Genomic DNA, 17,068 nt, shown 5'->3' on the forward strand with positions numbered 1-17,068 from the left:
CGTTTGGGTCGATGCAGGGCAGCGACTGAGTCACAGAGGTGAATCAAACACGCCTCAGTACAGTGATACCCACACGTACATTTGGCAGCCAAGAAGCACAAGGACTGTTCCTCCCGTTGGGCCTAAATTTGTACTCATTCTCTATCTGATGTGAAAGAAACAGAGACAGAATTAGAAAGAAGCTCATGCTCCCTCTGTTTGCACCGCTATGCAAGCCAAGAAGAGACGGAACAAAAGAGAGAACGTGCAAAGCTGTGGGAAGAGAGCAGCTCGTCGCTGCTCGTCAGCGAGGGAAGACGTTAAATAGGTCACTGCTGGAAAACAGACAGCTTTCTCCAAGACTACCAAGCAAATGGAAACAGAATCTCAACGTACAGCAGAGGAGACCCTGACCTCTGACCTCAAGCCTCACAGTTACCCCGGGATTTCCTCGCCACCGAGTCTCCACGGTGCTGTTATTCAAAACTGAGTCACAAACTGCAGGTCTTGCACAAACGTCACATTCAGCCATCACCAAATCCATTTACAGCTACTTAGAAGTATCAGTGAACAAAGTTTTACACAATTTGAGAAGTCCCGCCCCAGGACAGGTGAAACACACACCTTTTGATCTGGAGTAGATTGCCACGGAGCCGCTGACCAGCCCAGCGTACAGGCACTGCTTCCTGTACACCAGGCTGGTGACAGTGGACTTGTCTGGGGTGAAGAAATGCTGTAGACGCACCTTCTTAGACCGCTGGCTGCTCTTGTACACAATGATGCTAAAAAAGATAACATTATATGAATAATCATATTCCACGATGCAATTCTGGGACACGTCTTTGTGAGTTCACTCTGTAAGCATCTGCACCTCCCCTCCTCCATGCCCAGGCAGACGCTGGGGGCATCGCTGGCCTTCGCCGAGGACACTTGGTTATCGTCAGGGACGTTTTCGCCGTTCTCCTCGCGTTGCTCAGCTGGGACGTACGCCATGCAGAGAATCCGGGACTCCACGTTGAAACACTCGGTCACCTTAGGGCTGGAGTTCTGCATGGCCACTATGGCAATCTGTCCCATCTGGTTGGTGCAACTCGCAACCTGGACCAAGATAAAGAGACCTTACAGTTTAACAGATGATCTGTTTCATCTTGAACTGTGCAAAGCTATTAGCAGGAACATGATTTGGCCCAGTTCTGGCAGAGCTGCTTACTAAAAATAGTCTCCCAGTAGTTCAGCAGAATATACGGCCGAGGACAGTTTGAATGTACTGAGGAAAACATGTTGAAGTCCTGAAATCTAAAAGTCTTTACTACAGATTATTGTAGTAACAGTTTAATTACCTCACCCTGTTTATATATCTGCCAGAGCAAAGGCTGCGTTCGCTGTGATTATCATGGTTAGCAGAGCCATTGTTTGCTTTCGGGAGAAAACTTCAGTACTGACGTCATAACTTTGAAAGCCAGATTGTCTTTCTCAAGAAGACGTTTTAAGACACACACAGCAAAAACCCACCATCTGCTGTGCTGACGCATTATAGTGGACAAAGCTCTGTGCCAGGCCTAAGAGTCAGACTCACAGAGACGAAGTTAAAAACTGTCACCTGCTGGAGATAAGACGACTGGAGGACCATTTGGCAACACAAGCTGAGACACACTTAACGCGACTTTTGTGCTGCAGCACTCAAGTTTCAGTTCACGGCTCAGCCTCCATCCACCCTGGCGTGCAGTCATAGGTTAGGTAAGCTAACTCATGACTTCATTTCTGGATTGTGCATAACAAAGCGTCTCACCCAGACACATCCATGTCCCACCACTGGAGTGTCTGCTGTGCTGTCTGTGTTGATGTGGGGCTCCGGGTTGTGGACAGCACACTCCACCTGCCACAGAACAGGAAAAAACACCAGAGTTTATCTGACACGTTCACAAAGAAATGACTTGACAGTCTCCGCGAGGTCCTCCTGAGAACAAGCGTGAACGTGTTGAAGAGTAAGGACATGTTCATTTAAAAAGTGTGTTTGTCATGAGCTGGCTGTGTAAAAAACACAGCTTTATTAGCTGAATGGAAAATCATACAAAAACACACTGGGACACACCGAGAAACACAACCACGCTGACATATACAGGATAACAAGGGAAGCGAGAACACACGGGGAACACAGCTGACACGGATTAGCATGACGCTGCAGGGGAAGCGGAACTAAACACACGGAACATGGACACACGAGACTTTCACAATAAAACAGGAAACGGTGGAACATGAAGGGGAAACAGAATGAAACACGAGAAGGGAAACAAAACCTCACACCACAGAGACACACAGACAGAGAGAGACACACACACAGACAGAGACACACACAGACAGACACAGAGACACACACACAGACAGACACACACACACAGACAGAGACACACACACATACAGAGACACACACACATACAGAGACACACACACACACACACACACACACACAGACAGAGACACACACAGACACACACACACACACACACACACACACACACACACACACACAGAGACACACACACACAGACAGAGACACACACACACAGACAGAGACACACAGACACACAGACAGAGACACACAGAGACACACACAGAGAGAGACACAGAGAGAGACACACACAGAGACACACACACACAGACACACAGACACACACACACACACACAGACACATACACAGAGATACACAGAGACACACAGACACACAGACTCAGAGACACAAACACAGACACACAGAGACACACAGAGACACACACAGAGAGAGACACAGAGAGAGACACACACAGAGACACACACACACAGACACACAGACACACACACACACACAGACACATACACAGAGATACACAGAGACACACAGACACACAGACTCAGAGACACACAGACACACAGACTCAGAGACACAAACACAGACACACAGAGACACACACACAGAGACACACACACAGAGACACAAACACAGAGACACACAGAGACACACACACAGAGACACACAGAGACACACACACAGAGACACACACACACAGAGACACACAGAGACACACAGAGACACAAACACAGAGACACACAGAGACACACACACAGAGACACACAGAGACACACACACAGAGACACACACACAGGGAATCTAATAATCAAGGTGCTAAACAGAACAATGTAGACACTATAGAATAAACTCACGGTTAACAAAGTGAACAACAACATAAAACATGATACAAAATGACATCAACATACGAGAAAACTTGGAACTCAAAAAGCTTCGTATCGTCCTGAGATTTTTCCCACCCTCCTGTGCTCTCTGTGTCAAATCTGCATTTCTTTTCCCAAATTCAGTTGCTTCCCGTTTGTTAGTCTTTTGTCTGCTTTGGGTTTAGTTTCCTTTTTCGTTCTCTCGGTGAGGCTCAGCCGTCCTCCCAGGTGTCTCCAGTCTGCCCTCATCCCTCATCGCTGTGCGTGTCCCTGGATTTTGGATTCCTTGTTTCTGGCCAGCCTTTGTGTTGTGTTTTGTTGAGAGCAGCGTTCATTTCCTGTCTCCCGTGTCCAGCATTTGTGTCCAAATCCTGCCTGCCACACGGCCGTCTGTGACGGCGTCGCGGTGTGTGAGCGGTGAATTAGACGTCCCAGATTACTGCTTTTTCCCACCAAAAATTCATCACAAGTCAAGTGTAATTAAACTTTGCTCTGAGCAGTTGAATTGTAGTAAGAGAAGTTTAAATAAATCTGATGACGCTGCAGAGGAATTCTTCAAAACAGGAAAACTGTGTTTCAAAATGACGACCACAGCGTTGTTCCACCACAGTGGGAAAAAACCAGTCATGACATCTTTGAGCTAATTTCTCAAGTTGACTCACACAGAGGGATTTATGTGTCTGTTTCCTGAGCAGATAATCATGTATTTACAGTATTATTGATCCAGCTGGTCAATCAATGACAGACAACACCAGGTAAAGTGTTTTTATAATATTAAGAAGGTGAACTCATACTTTGAGTGATTCTTCCACCTTATTGGCTGTTGCATCCAAACTGAGCCCTGACACTGAAGACTAAGTCAGAAGGTATGAACGTTTACAAGCTACAACTTTTTAGCTTCATTTTCTACTCTTGCTGCAATATCACATATTTATAGATAAATGAAAAGATTAACTGCTATTTTCACACCAGCAGCAAATCAGTGAACACCACAATCACATGCAGTGTGCTATTTTTCACTGAGTGAACTAACACGACCAAAATAAAACGACCTCTAATCCATTCGGTCAGGTGAGATTATTTTAGCCAGCGCTGCAAGAAACACCGTATTACTTCAGTGTGGCCTGTGGTACCTGTGAACTACACCTGCCACAGTTATGTGGCATCATTGTGACACAGCTCGAACCAACTGATCCACCGAGTCGCTGCGCAGATGATCGAAGGGGAAAGAAAACAAAGCGCCTCACCTTAAACTCCTGCAGTTTGGACATGACCACGGGCATTTGTCGAAGCAGCAGGGGGTGTTTCTGCTTCTTCATTTGATTTCCATCATCCTCTGCAAAGAACCAGCCCTGCACATTGTCCTCCTCTGACACACACACACACAGTTCAATGATGTGAACCACGCAGTGAGCATAAGGAACTGTGACACAGCTTCCTCGCTCTAATATATCTGAGCAACTACTAGGCAGTAATTTATAAAACAGATTTAACATTGCATATCTAATATTTACGATTAATAAAATGAATGATCATCATGTATAGATGCAGAAAGAATAAAAAAAGTAAGAGAGAGCAGGTGTACTGTACCGAGAGCCAGCTTCGCCATCTGCAAGTTGCTGATCCATGACTGTTTGATGGCTGGGCTGAGGGTATTGAACACTGCACTGAAGTAGGTCGGCTTCCCCGCCCTGCAAACAGAGACGACCAAAACACGCATGAATAAAAAAATTATTACTCGATTTTTTCAATTTTATTTACATAGCGTCAAATCCCAACAGCAGTTGGCTCAGGTTCGGACATGTGCAGAGGGAGAAGGGTGGATGTATTTGACAGGGATGATGAAGACGGAGCTGCAGGCAGGAGGAAAAGAGGAAGACCTCAGAGGAGGATGATGGATGTAGTGAAGGAGGACATGCAGAGGGGTGGTGTGACAGAGGAGGATGGTAGGGCCGGGGTGAGATGGAGGAAGTTGATGCTCTGTGGCGACCCATAAAGGGATCAGCCGATGAAAAAAAGGAAGATGTTAAAGTGTCGGTCTGCAGACAGAGATAACAAGATAACATCCGATTTGTGCCCAAAAACCTTCAGAGATGTTTTAGCGAGATTGTCCTCGATCACGTGCATTTACATTCCTCTAAGCGGCACTTTAATGTTTGAATATTCCTGCAAACAGAGCAACTGAGCAGAAGCACTGCACTTAAACACCGCCTGCATCACAGGAGAAGGCCCGCGTCAGGCTTGAACGACGTCTGCCTGATTACCGAGCGCTGACACGAGGACAGAGCGAGAGGAACGCAGTGGAAATCAATACCAATGATCACTTCTGTAAGGATCTGGTGCGCACATTATACATTTATATATATTCTTGCTGTGTGCGGGTGGAGGGCTCACTGCTGTCAGTGCCTGATGCTGAGACGTGTTTCTGAGAAACGAGGGGAGGGATTAGAGAGCTACAGCTGCCTTTCCAAACATACCCATGGATAATCTCACCGGCTAAATGTAGTCGGGAGAAAGCGAGAGGGCGAGCCAGGAAACAGTTACGCTCACAGGGAATGTGAAAAAGCCAAAACAAGGTGCACCCTTGGGAGGCCACGTGCAGACTATAAGACGGCGTGTAGACGTATGGCATGAGCGTTTGTATTCAGCAGCAGCTGGGCAGACTGTGACTGCTAGCACTGATGCACATTTCCACTGCTGTGATTCATGCCTCAGATTAGAGCTGGTGCAGAAACCTGTTTATCCAAACAGGCTCGAAATACATCCAGAGATTGGGGGGGCAGACGGGGAAAGCAGGGTAAAGGGGGATAAAGGCAAACCTAGGATAAACATGAACTCCTGGGGGGGTGAGGAGGATCGAGACATTGAAGCCTGAAGCTAAAAATGTGAGAAAAGCACAAACTTGTCTTGTTTGCCAGGCAGCTGGAGCTGGATCCTACACCGGTCAGCTGCCCTGATCTCCTCCTCCTTCTTCAGTATCAGCCTCTGGAGTCCTGATACCCAGTCTTGGGCCACGGTGGGATTTACATTCTGCAGAAAAGAATAACGGAGAGAGGAGAAACAGAGAGACAAAGGCAGAGGAATGGAAAAAGATTTAAGAGGGAGAAGGAATGGGAATAACAATGGGCCATGGAGGTAAACGAATCCACCTCAGAGTATCACGTCATCAATAAATCATAACAGCATTTATTTAGAGCCATTAGTGCGATTCAAGTTCAAATGAAAGCTATTCCTAAGAGAATCCGCTGCTAATACTGTTATCTGCATTGACTGAAGCCAAAATAGAAAACAGCTGTCACTCTAATGCGCTCTAACACAGAGCTATTACTTATGCAACTTTTGACACATCTACTTTCTAATTCTCGTCGACACGCGCTCGAGGAGACTTCCAGTTTTCGACGCTTGTTGCAGCGGCCAAGTTATTATCATTAGTTTGCTAAATAAAATGCTTTGGATGAATCAACACGTCTACAAATGTTGTCTCTGGCTTAATGTCTCATAAATTATTACAGCGGCACAGATTAGCTCGCATACTAAGCATCTGCACAAACAGGCCAAGAATAAGATTCTACGACAGGAAAATCAGGAAAACCCTGAAGTGACATCGAGACTTGACACGAGAAGAGTTTTGGTAAACACTTCTAATTAAGAGAAGCCTCAACATTTAGAAGTTTGTTTTTAGCCGTGCTCACAAATATCAGACTTTCTCTCCTTTCCCTTTGCATCAGTGTCCAAACCTCCCGTCTCTGACACGCATCTCTCTGAGAGCTTCTTCATCTGACAGATCTACAAGCACCACACACACACACACACACACACACACACACACACACACACTAACCATCAAAAGTGAATGCCTAACCCTGACCCTTAGCTTCAACTTTTCAACTTAACCATAACCCAAATGTAACCCTGACACTAAAACCACATTTTGAGTCTCAAAAATGGCTTCAAACTCGTGGGGACGGCATTTTGTCCCCATAAGTACAATAACATTCCAATTTGTGGTCCCCACAAAGATGTCTAAACAAGTACACACACAGAGACACACACAGTCTATACTACATCTGATTGTAATGACTTTTGTTAATAAGGTCGCTGCTGTCAGGTCAAATATTTCTCCATCATCCTCCCAGTATCACACTGACACGCTGCTGATACCTGCTCCTCTGTTACTCCTGTTACCTTACAGGACATCAGTGTCTGCTTGGTCATGTGAAACTGACTTCAAGCCACCTTGATGTACGTCCTCCATTTTTCATTGGTGTGTTTGACTCTATTGACCTCTGTATTCTGGAAATAATGAATACTTCTCTTTATACTGGCTCAGTTTCCAGCTATTTTAAACAAGCTATTGTTGAACCAATATTAAAGAAACCAAATTTGGACCAAGCAGTTACAGGCCAATATCAAAATGACCGTTGGTGTCAAAGACCTTGGAAGAAACAGTTGCAGAACAACTTAATGTTTTGGAGAAGAACAATGTTCTGGACATTTTCCAGTCTGGTTTCTGCACATTACACTCCACTGAAACCGCTTTGCTTAAAGCGTGTGGTGACACTGATGGCAGCAGAGTCAGGAGAGTACACCGTTCTGGTTCTGCTGGATCTCAGCTCTGCTTTTGATATTGTTGATCACAGCATCCTGATAAATAGGCTGAAGGACTTGTTTGGGATTACTGGTGTTGTTTTAAATGGTTTATGTCGCAGCTATCTGAGAGATCCTTTACTGTCTGTATGAATCATGTGCTGTCGGAAACATCAGTTCTGCCTTCTGGGGCACCTCAAGGATCTGTTTTAGGTCCTATTCACTTTTTGCTGTATATCCTCGCCTCTGTCAGTGCGCCCCAGGGCAGCTGTGGCTACAATGTAGCTTGCCATCGCCAGTGTGTGAATGTGTGTGTGAATGGGTGAATGACTGAATGTAGTGTGAAGCGCTTTGGGGTCCTTAGGGACTAGAAAAGCGCTATACAAATGCAGGCCATTTACCATAGGCCAAATTATCAGACGTTACAATAATATTTCTTATCATCTCTATGCTGATGACATTCAGTTATACTGTTCTTTCAAAGCTTCTGAGTTTTATAAATTGTCGTGTTTAAATAATTGTCTGTCTGAGATCAAACAATGGTTAAATGACAGTTTCCTCCAGTTAAATGCAGATAAAACAGAAACCTTGATTGTTGCACCTGATCACATGCTCTCAGAAATTAAGCAGCATATCAGTTTTTTAGACCCTTCATTTCAGTCGCGTCTCAGAAACTTGGGTGTTATATTTGACCGTTCAATGTCTCGTGAGAAACACTCTAAAAAACTTGTCCAGAACTGTTTTTATCATCTAAGAAACATTTCTAAACTCAGACTGGTGTCAAAGGCAGACCTTGAGATGATTCATGCTTTTATGTCTTCTCATTTGGATTATTGTAACGGTCTTTTTACGTGTCTCAACAAACCAGCTCTGGATCGCCTTCAGACTGTACAGAATGCTGCGGCAAGACTTTTAACTGGTACAAACAAGAGGTCACACATTGCTCCAGTTTTGGCTTCTCTTCATTGGGTAAATTTTAGGGTGCATTTTAAAATTTTAGTTGTAACTTTTAGAGCTCTGCACGGTGAAGCTCCCCAGTACATCTCTGACCTGCTGAAACCTCATGCTACATCTCGAGCACTCAGGTCGTCAGGTCAAAGGTTACTGGTGGTCCCTCGTACTGGGTTTAAAACACGTGGGGATCGAGCTTTTCAGGCACCGAGGCTGTGGGACTCCGTGCCGTTGACTCCTTTAAAAAGCAGCTGCAGATGTTTTTATACAAACGAGCTTTTAATTAATTTTTTCACTGTTTTATATTATTTTATTTGTATTTCTGATTTTATTGTGAAGCACTTTGTGATTTTTATCTGTGAAATGTGCTTTATAAATACATTTTACTTACTTACACACCTGCTTACACCCCACGAGCACAGGCAGGCTTGTGTGTATGCGCAGCTACACGATATGACAGGTTTGAACAGTACAAACCAGGATGCAGGAGACTCCTCATCCTCCTCAGACAAACTGCCCACAAAGGCACATTTTACAGCATCATACAAACACAGAGCAAACTGGTCCTTGTGGACATGTGAGAGGAGGCTTCATGAATATGATTTTAGGTCCCTAGGTACATCCATTAAAAGAACATTAGTGTGTGTCAACTCTCACAACCTTCCAAGAGTATTAATAGACAGGAAATCCCAAAAAGCTCCCATGTTTTAGACTCATGTTCAGTTTGATTTTACCTAAAATGTCGGGACTTTACCTCTGAGACCCAGATTTTTCTCAGACTGACTCTATTTTAGACATAATTAACTATATCATGCAGCAGAGTACCTGGTAGTTTCCCTTGAGGCTGCCAATCATGGTGGAGATCTGGTTGACCAGGCTGAGATCATGGATTAGGTTCTGCAGGTCTTGGTACAGCTGACCGGGGCCCATGTACAGTTTATCTACACAGAAACACATTTTCAGGCGGTTGATTCACATCAAATCAAATGTAATAAAAGTGTAATAATGGCTCATACAGTAGCAAAAGAGCAGCAGTGACTACAATCCCAAATTAAAGTATTACAAACGGACAGACAGCATGGCTCAGAGGAAGCTGAATGAGCAAAGTCAGGGTGATTAGATAAGCAGTTGTCCTCCCACACGGACAGTGACAGCTCTGCAGGCGTGGCAGTAATTCTCACCCCTGTGAACCAGCCAGCGTTAGCTTTCAGGGGACAAACATCTAATGCTGTTTGTTGATGCATGTCAGTGTAAATCATCCTCTCTGTTCCTCCAACCTGTACCTGCTCTATGTGGGCGGAAACAGGTTTCCAGCTTCCTGTCTGCCCCTTGTGGAAGCTAGTAATCCAACGTGATGTTACAGCAACTGTTGCAGTTCTGCATCTATGGAAAAAACACTGCAGCACAGACCGGATTAAAGGTCTGTCAGGGCACCGGCCTCCATCGCTCTCCGTCAGTCAGCTGATCTGCCCATGAAGAACAGCACTTGCAGCAGAGAGCAAGAGGAAAACACTTGCTAAGTCTGCGTGTGAAGGTCTGCAGCGAACAAAGAGTTAAACTGCAACTCTGGGAGATCCAGAATGCCTTCAGCTCTGTTTGCGTCTGTTATTCTTCTCTCCTCTTTCATACTCTCGTACAATAGTCACAAAGTCTGACTCCGACTGCAGCTCCATGGTAACCCGGCCCGGCTCCCTCACGACTGGGCGTTCGGGGGAAATCTTACCCCTGTTTGTACATGACCAGTTCGTTGGTGGTCTCTGTAAGAGTTACTCTGAAACGTTTCCCTCCGAGTTTGCCTGCATGAGGCTGTTCAAATACAGCCATCTTTACACATGCGTGAGCACTACTGCTGGGCCTCCTGTAGACTATATTGGTTTTTGGTTTCACTGATGTTTGCATGACCTCCAATTCAATCGCAGTGATCCCAAAATATATTTCACATGTTTATTTACTTGAAACAATCATGATATCAGATGAGGAATTTGCTCTTGGAGTGTTTCTGGTTTTGGTAGCGTCTGTGCGTGGGTGTCTTTCTGTCTGCAAACACAACAAAAGGTTTGAAGTTTTATCAGAATTTATTCAAAGTAGAAACTGCTTCTTGTTGTTCCAGGCTCGTCTAAGGCAGCTGCACGGCTCATGTGTCTCTTTAAACACTGTGACCAGGAGGCTGAATGCAGGTCGGGACAGGAATAAACCTTCATCATTGAAACATTAACATTTCTACATGATTTAAATGTCTTTGTTTTTATTGTTATTGCTAAGAAGCCCTATAACCTGCATATGACTGGTCTCTGTGCTAACTTTCTCACACCATCAGTACCATTACTTGCTGTTTATTACGTGTATTTACTAGCAGAAGTAATAAGGCCCAGGCAAGAATATAACCCCATCACAGCAGCGACCATTCCCACAGACTAGACTGGCTCTGTGTAACCCATTTCAAACTGGGTCCAACCTCGTGAATGGCTCTTTGTGAGAGCACCAACTGCCCAGATTTTTCTAACAAAACCGGCCCAGGAGCATCTTCAGAAGCAGGACAGTCACCCCAGCAATTACACGCTTCCTAAAAACAAACACAATATCTACAAATGACACACCGGCCGTGAGAGCCGCAGGAAAACAACTCCAAATGACCGGTGTGCACGGTGGTCTAATTGCAGTGCAGCGTAGGGAAGAGATGACTTAAGCAGAGAGACATGAAAACGATGACATCATAGCTGGAGAGTCCCTGCGTTGCCTTCACTGCAGGCTGGTCTGCGAGCGGATTTTTGGCTGCACACACGGGGCTGAGAAAACAATTGTTTCCACTTGTTAAAAGTTCCTGGATGATGCACACACACACACACACACAGTTGTCCAGGAGCTTTTAACACACACACACACACACACACACACACACACACACACACACACACACACCAAGTTATTTCCAGACTAAGTGCATCACAGCGAGGAAACTCTGATGTATTAATGTTAAGTAATGTAGATAATCTCAACATTAAGTTCCATTACATCTGATTCTGTCTGCAAGAACAGCCCCATCATCTGTTAACATGCTGGACTCTCCATGGGAGGCAGATGATGTGAAACAGTGGAACGCTCGCTGAATGCAGCTTACACTCAGGGAAAAAGTAAAAGCACATAAATAGCAGGTAGAGAAAAGAAGAAGGTGTTTAAGTAGCTGGTGGGCAGCAGGTGTGGATCAGAGATCGATGACAGTGTGACCACTAGCAGGAAAAGTCTGACTGTTATATCAAAGTATTTGAGAGAAGTGGAGAGTCAGTGAGCTCCGGAGCGCAGTGTGTAATCAGCGGCAGTAATTACAGCGCTGAAGGAACCAGCCTTTGACCTTTGCTTGAATTCTTCAAACTTTGGACAAACCAGGGAAAATACGTAATCAAAGCATTGCAGCAGACACCCGGCAAATTTAAACACAGATCGAATCCTGAAATAAAAAGTGCAGCGCTGCGACCGCAGAATGCGACGCTGTTTTTAGGCCTGCTGTTTGTCTGGTCTGGGCCTTTTAAAGTGGCCGAGCAGCTGTGTGTGACGGGGAACCTACTGGAAAGACTGAAATCACCCGACCGGCAGCCAGCAAAGCTGAGGACTGCAGAGGGGAAAAAACACACATGTGCTGGCTGGGAAATAAATATTTCCACTGATGTTTTTAAGAAACGGTGACAGTTTTCAACTCGGTCTAAGGAAGTCGAAGCAGATGCAGTTCCTCATGTCAGAGGACCGACCCTCAACTGCTGATACCGTACGATCCACTAAACTAATGAGTTACTAGATTTGTGCCAAACAGAGACACAAATAAGGTGACGGGCGAGCAGACACAAAATCCCTGACTGTGAAACTGCGTCGTACTTGGCTTGGCGCTGATCACCACTTTCTCGCCCGAATGAGGAGGAGGGAAGCGGCCGGTGTCGGCCATGTCTTCGCTGGACCCGAACTCAAGCACCTCCACGAAGCTCAGAGGCACGCTCCACTTCAGAAGGAACTTCTGGTCAAGTGTTACGCTTCCGCTGCCACTGCCGCTGCCATCCTGAAATCTGAAAAAGAAACGAGCGATGAAAACGCTTTGATATGAAACCCCCCGATTCTCACACAGGTATGTAACTTTGTGGGTTGTGGTCTCCCTCACCGGATGTTGGGCGTGGCACACATGAGCACATCGTTGAGCAGGAACAGGCGTCGCTCCTTGGTTTTGATGATTTCCCCACGCTCGTTGTAGACCGTTTCCACCATGTCGTCTGAGCGGATCAAGTAGCGGCTGCCGTTACTTAGAAGCTGATGACAGAGATGATATGCTACATTAATGCTCTGAAGACGCTAAACAAAAACCCAGCTCGGAGAAGGAATACAGAACAAGCAAAGACTAAGAGTCCTCGTATTTCATTTGGCATTAATGGCTCATTTCACTCTTGCATCCTCTCATTTTGGATAAGAGTAATGCAGCGACTCTGAGAATATCCAGGCTACGGGGAACTCACAGCCTGCCCCATCCAGGCCATCCTGTAAACACGCCTGTGCACAGATGCCAGAGTGGGTGGCTGAAGACAGTCGAATAATTATACCTTGGGGAAAGCTGGTGTTTTTGTGCAAACGCTGTGCTAAGCCATGCACTAAAAATAAGGTATTCAGTCAGGAGAGAAGCTCCAGTGTCTGATGGCCGCCCACACTGGGACTGAGAGAAATGCCACAGCATATGCTAAAAAATAAATCAGCCAAAAGCAAAGTCTCCACCGATCAGTAGACTTTTGGTTCGGCGCAGAAACGTGCAGACCTTGTTGAGGTAGCGCTCGTTCATGGCCTTTGCGATGTGACGGATCTCGCAGCGCTGGTCGGCTTCTCTCTTCTTTTCATTGAGCTTCTCAGCCAGAGTCTCCAGTTCGGTCAGGGCCATCTGCAGGGGCAGGCGGTCCGGGTGACCCACTGGTGTGTTCTTCAACATGTCCTGATGAAGACGAGAGAAAAAAGACACCAGTTTGATGCTTTTTCACCCCGTTTTCAACAACTAATACCAGCCGAGCCCTGTTCTGCCCCACTCCATCTTTCTACATATAACACACATCCTCATAATTCATCCTAAAGATTTAAAAATCGATGGAGAGCCCTTCTACGAATTATCAAGCTGTCTTGATTGCTATTAAACTGGTGTAAAAAAGAAAGAAAGCGGCCCAGTGTTCCACATTTTCACTGATATTTTCCTGCAGCAGACATTAATAGTAAATATGCCGGGGCAACGGGAAGCAGGATTAAAAGAGACGAGGAAAGCAGGTCTCTTCAGAGCAATTCCCCTGCCTCGCTTTGAGCCGCAGCTTTGAAAAACAAAGTGCTGGGTTTATGAATGCGGCACTCCCTCTGCTGGTGAACACATGAACAACACTGCCTGCTGCACATTGCATTTTACTGTGAAGGAGGTGAAAATAAGAGTGAACTATACCTGCAGCAGCAAAATGAACTGAGGGAATCTCTGGATAGGCTTCATCATCAGGCCGTACAGAGTCATTCGGTCACTGCTGGTTTCCTGACGATGCTGTCGGCGACAAGATGGCCAATTGGTGTAAAGACTTTCATTTTGTAAGAAAATCAATATACCAATCTGTTTTAATGTGAACAGCTGCATTTGATATCAGATATATAGCAAAACAGCTTTTTTTATTCAAATGCACAGCAACAAAATAATGAAACAGTTTAAATGAGAAACAAACTTCCACTCTGTCCTGTAAGATTAATATTTGACATTAGTGTGTTGGTCTCAAACCTTGAGGAATTCCAGGAATGCTGGTTTGGAGGCGCACGTCTTCCTCACGACTGCCATCGCAGTGCTGAAGTTATTCACATACTCGCGATAGGCGTCCAGCACCATGGACTTAGAGAACTGCACATAAACACAGGGGTTACTTACTGCATCATGTGCTTCAGTTACAGGAAATGACATCATCCAAACCTCTATAAAGATGCAGACCACAGCAGCAGTACCATTAAAAATGTGAATTCACTTTAACTTGTCTATGGTGCTTTAATAAGGTGTAAATATGCTTTTTATAAATTAGGTCTAATAATGCTCATGCTCACAAGCAAAGAGCTGTGTGATATAGTTATGTTACATAAAGATTTACATAAAAAGCTTTTCTGTCTAAGTCATGTTCACCAATAAGCGGTAAAAGTTCCATCAGACGGAGAACTATTTATAGGAATACTGAAAACGATTGATGCTGGTCTGCTGCTGAAAACGGATTTTCAGTGTTTTGTCCATCAGTTTGTCCAGACTGAATCTCCTGAGTGTTGGCTGATGGGCAAAGCGAGACTCAGACGTCATCCTTTCAGCGTGCGGGACAGAAGACGCTCCCTCTGAGGGCTTTTATCGCTTTTTTAACCGCTGAGTGGCACAGCAGTGAGAACTTTAGCTCCAGTGTTATTTAGGTAAAAAAAAAATGAATCTCTTCAAGGTTCAAACTTGCCTATGAGGTGACATTTTTTTTGTTTTACTCTATAAATACTTCAGGTCCAAATAAAGCTTTTAATGTGAAATCCTGTGGTTTTATTATTTGAACTGTGGCGTGTCACATGACAGGCTTTAGTCTGACAGGAAGTAAGATGGCACGAGCTTACCGACGCCACAAAGACATCCCCAATCATCTCCAGGCTGTCCCACTCCGCCACGCGGCTCGCCAGGGCGATCTGGAACAGGAAGTGGCACTGCAGGATTTCACGCACGCGATAGAAAGTCATCTTCAGTTTCCTGTCACTCAGCAGTCTGGGCTCGATCTGCGACAGGGGCTTCTCGTATTGCTGACGAAGGAGACAATACAAACTGTAATAAGATGCACTTAAGAACCAAAGCGCCAATCACCGCAGCTGTACTCGCATACCTCTAAAATCCTCTTGAGAGAATCGAGATAATTCTTCTCGCTCTCCAAAATAGATCCCAGGATGCATCTTCTGACCAGCTGTGGATCAAACACAGGTTTCCTTCACCAGCGATTTCACAGAGTTAAGCATAACTGGATTAGGTTAGAGTTGGGAAAGTTACAAACCTGCTGCTGTGACAGAGCCTCCGGTGCTGGACACAGTACTGGCTCAACATTGAAACAGTCCACCTCGATGAAGAGTCCAGACTCCTCATCCTCAAAACAGGCCGACTTCTCTAAAAGATTCGAAACAACAGGAAGTAAAGCACTAAAGTCCACCTGAAGAGCAAAAAGCTATGACTCAGCCTCCTAGAAGCACCAAGTGACCACATTTACAAGATTTTCAGAAAACCTGACCTCTGACCTTGAGGCTGAGGTCAATGAGATTTGAACTCCTAGGTAATTGTGTATTTTAGTGTAACTTAAGCAGCACAAACCCTGACAGAAAGACTTGGTTTTGATGAAGGAGCGTCCCTTCTTCACTGCAGCTTTGGTTTTCTCCAGTCCATCTTTGGTTCCTTCCTTGGCAGCCTTCACCAGCTTTTGCATCTTGGATGAGACAGAATGCACCATTACTAGGATTTGAAGAGTCCTTTTTAGTCCAGGTTTGGTTTAGTCTGTCTAAACCTACGGCTAAAGAAGAGCTGAACCGATCTACAGGAGCAGTGTTAGAGGAGGGATGAACAGAATGCGTAACACAAGACGACAGAAGAGCAGAGGCGACCACAGGAGACAGAAACTGGGACATCAGCTAAAAGCAACGTGGTGCTTTTAAGAACATAATGCGAGATCGAGGTTTAAATGTCACAGACATCGCAGTCTGTACAATGGAACACAAAGGTTCAAATGCTTGGGAGACACGGTTGCTGGTGTCTCAGTTTGCTGAAGAATAAACACGTGTTACTTTAAATGTGTCCTTTCGGACGTCCGACGCACGAACATTCAATGAGACAGGTCGACGTGGCAGAAAGGGATGCAAAGGAACTGCTCGCACTCCCACCATCACCACCACCACAAGTTCATTCACGTCACAGCAGGATGAAGGTACCAAGTCAGAAGCAGGACGCCCAGAGTGGAGGTAGCCAGACTGAGTGTGAAGGGCTGGGACTACTTTATCTAGTACAAACACATGAGGTGAGCCTCAGCCAGTTTACCTTCTGCTCGTGTTTCTGTTTTAACTGCTGCAGCTCTACCGTTCCCACTGTGTTTGCCATTAGATCTTTCATCTTTTTCTCATAGTGTTCTTTCAAGCGTGTCAGATCTTGAGAGAGCTAAACAAAAGCAAAGCAAGCGTTACTGGTTACACAGACTGGGAATGAGCAGGAGTCCCACCACGCTCGCCTTCGTGTCGACGTGGTGGTTTTTTAAATAAAGTGATTTTGAAGTGTCAAAACCACGAGGCAAATCATCACAGCGTGCAGGAAGA

General features: G+C 45.3%; 1 protein-coding gene across 1 annotated transcript in view; it reads right to left on the reverse strand.

The window, feature by feature from the left end:
- arhgef10 (Rho guanine nucleotide exchange factor (GEF) 10) overlaps window positions 1–17,068 on the reverse strand; it is a 44,230-nt gene that overhangs the window by 11,779 nt on the left and 15,383 nt on the right. Inside the window, exons 9-25 of the mRNA XM_085342593.1 lie at window positions 16,797–16,913; window positions 16,080–16,191; window positions 15,769–15,878; window positions 15,604–15,681; window positions 15,344–15,523; window positions 14,493–14,609; window positions 14,172–14,264; window positions 13,512–13,682; window positions 12,870–13,015; window positions 12,593–12,777; window positions 9,551–9,666; window positions 6,090–6,217; window positions 4,778–4,878; window positions 4,435–4,556; window positions 1,769–1,855; window positions 851–1,077; window positions 604–761 (exon numbers count right to left, since the gene is read on the reverse strand). Coding sequence (XP_085198719.1) covers window positions 604–761; window positions 851–1,077; window positions 1,769–1,855; window positions 4,435–4,556; window positions 4,778–4,878; window positions 6,090–6,217; window positions 9,551–9,666; window positions 12,593–12,777; window positions 12,870–13,015; window positions 13,512–13,682; window positions 14,172–14,264; window positions 14,493–14,609; window positions 15,344–15,523; window positions 15,604–15,681; window positions 15,769–15,878; window positions 16,080–16,191; window positions 16,797–16,913 — 2,248 coding nt within the window. The remainder of the gene's footprint in view (window positions 1–603; window positions 762–850; window positions 1,078–1,768; window positions 1,856–4,434; window positions 4,557–4,777; window positions 4,879–6,089; window positions 6,218–9,550; window positions 9,667–12,592; window positions 12,778–12,869; window positions 13,016–13,511; window positions 13,683–14,171; window positions 14,265–14,492; window positions 14,610–15,343; window positions 15,524–15,603; window positions 15,682–15,768; window positions 15,879–16,079; window positions 16,192–16,796; window positions 16,914–17,068) is intronic.

This window comes from Diplotaxodon limnothrissa, linkage group LG19, assembly GCF_057381915.1.
Source record: "Diplotaxodon limnothrissa isolate DT_005_m linkage group LG19, D_limnothrissa_male_GT1.1, whole genome shotgun sequence".
NCBI classification, from domain to species: domain Eukaryota; kingdom Metazoa; phylum Chordata; class Actinopteri; order Cichliformes; family Cichlidae; genus Diplotaxodon; species Diplotaxodon limnothrissa.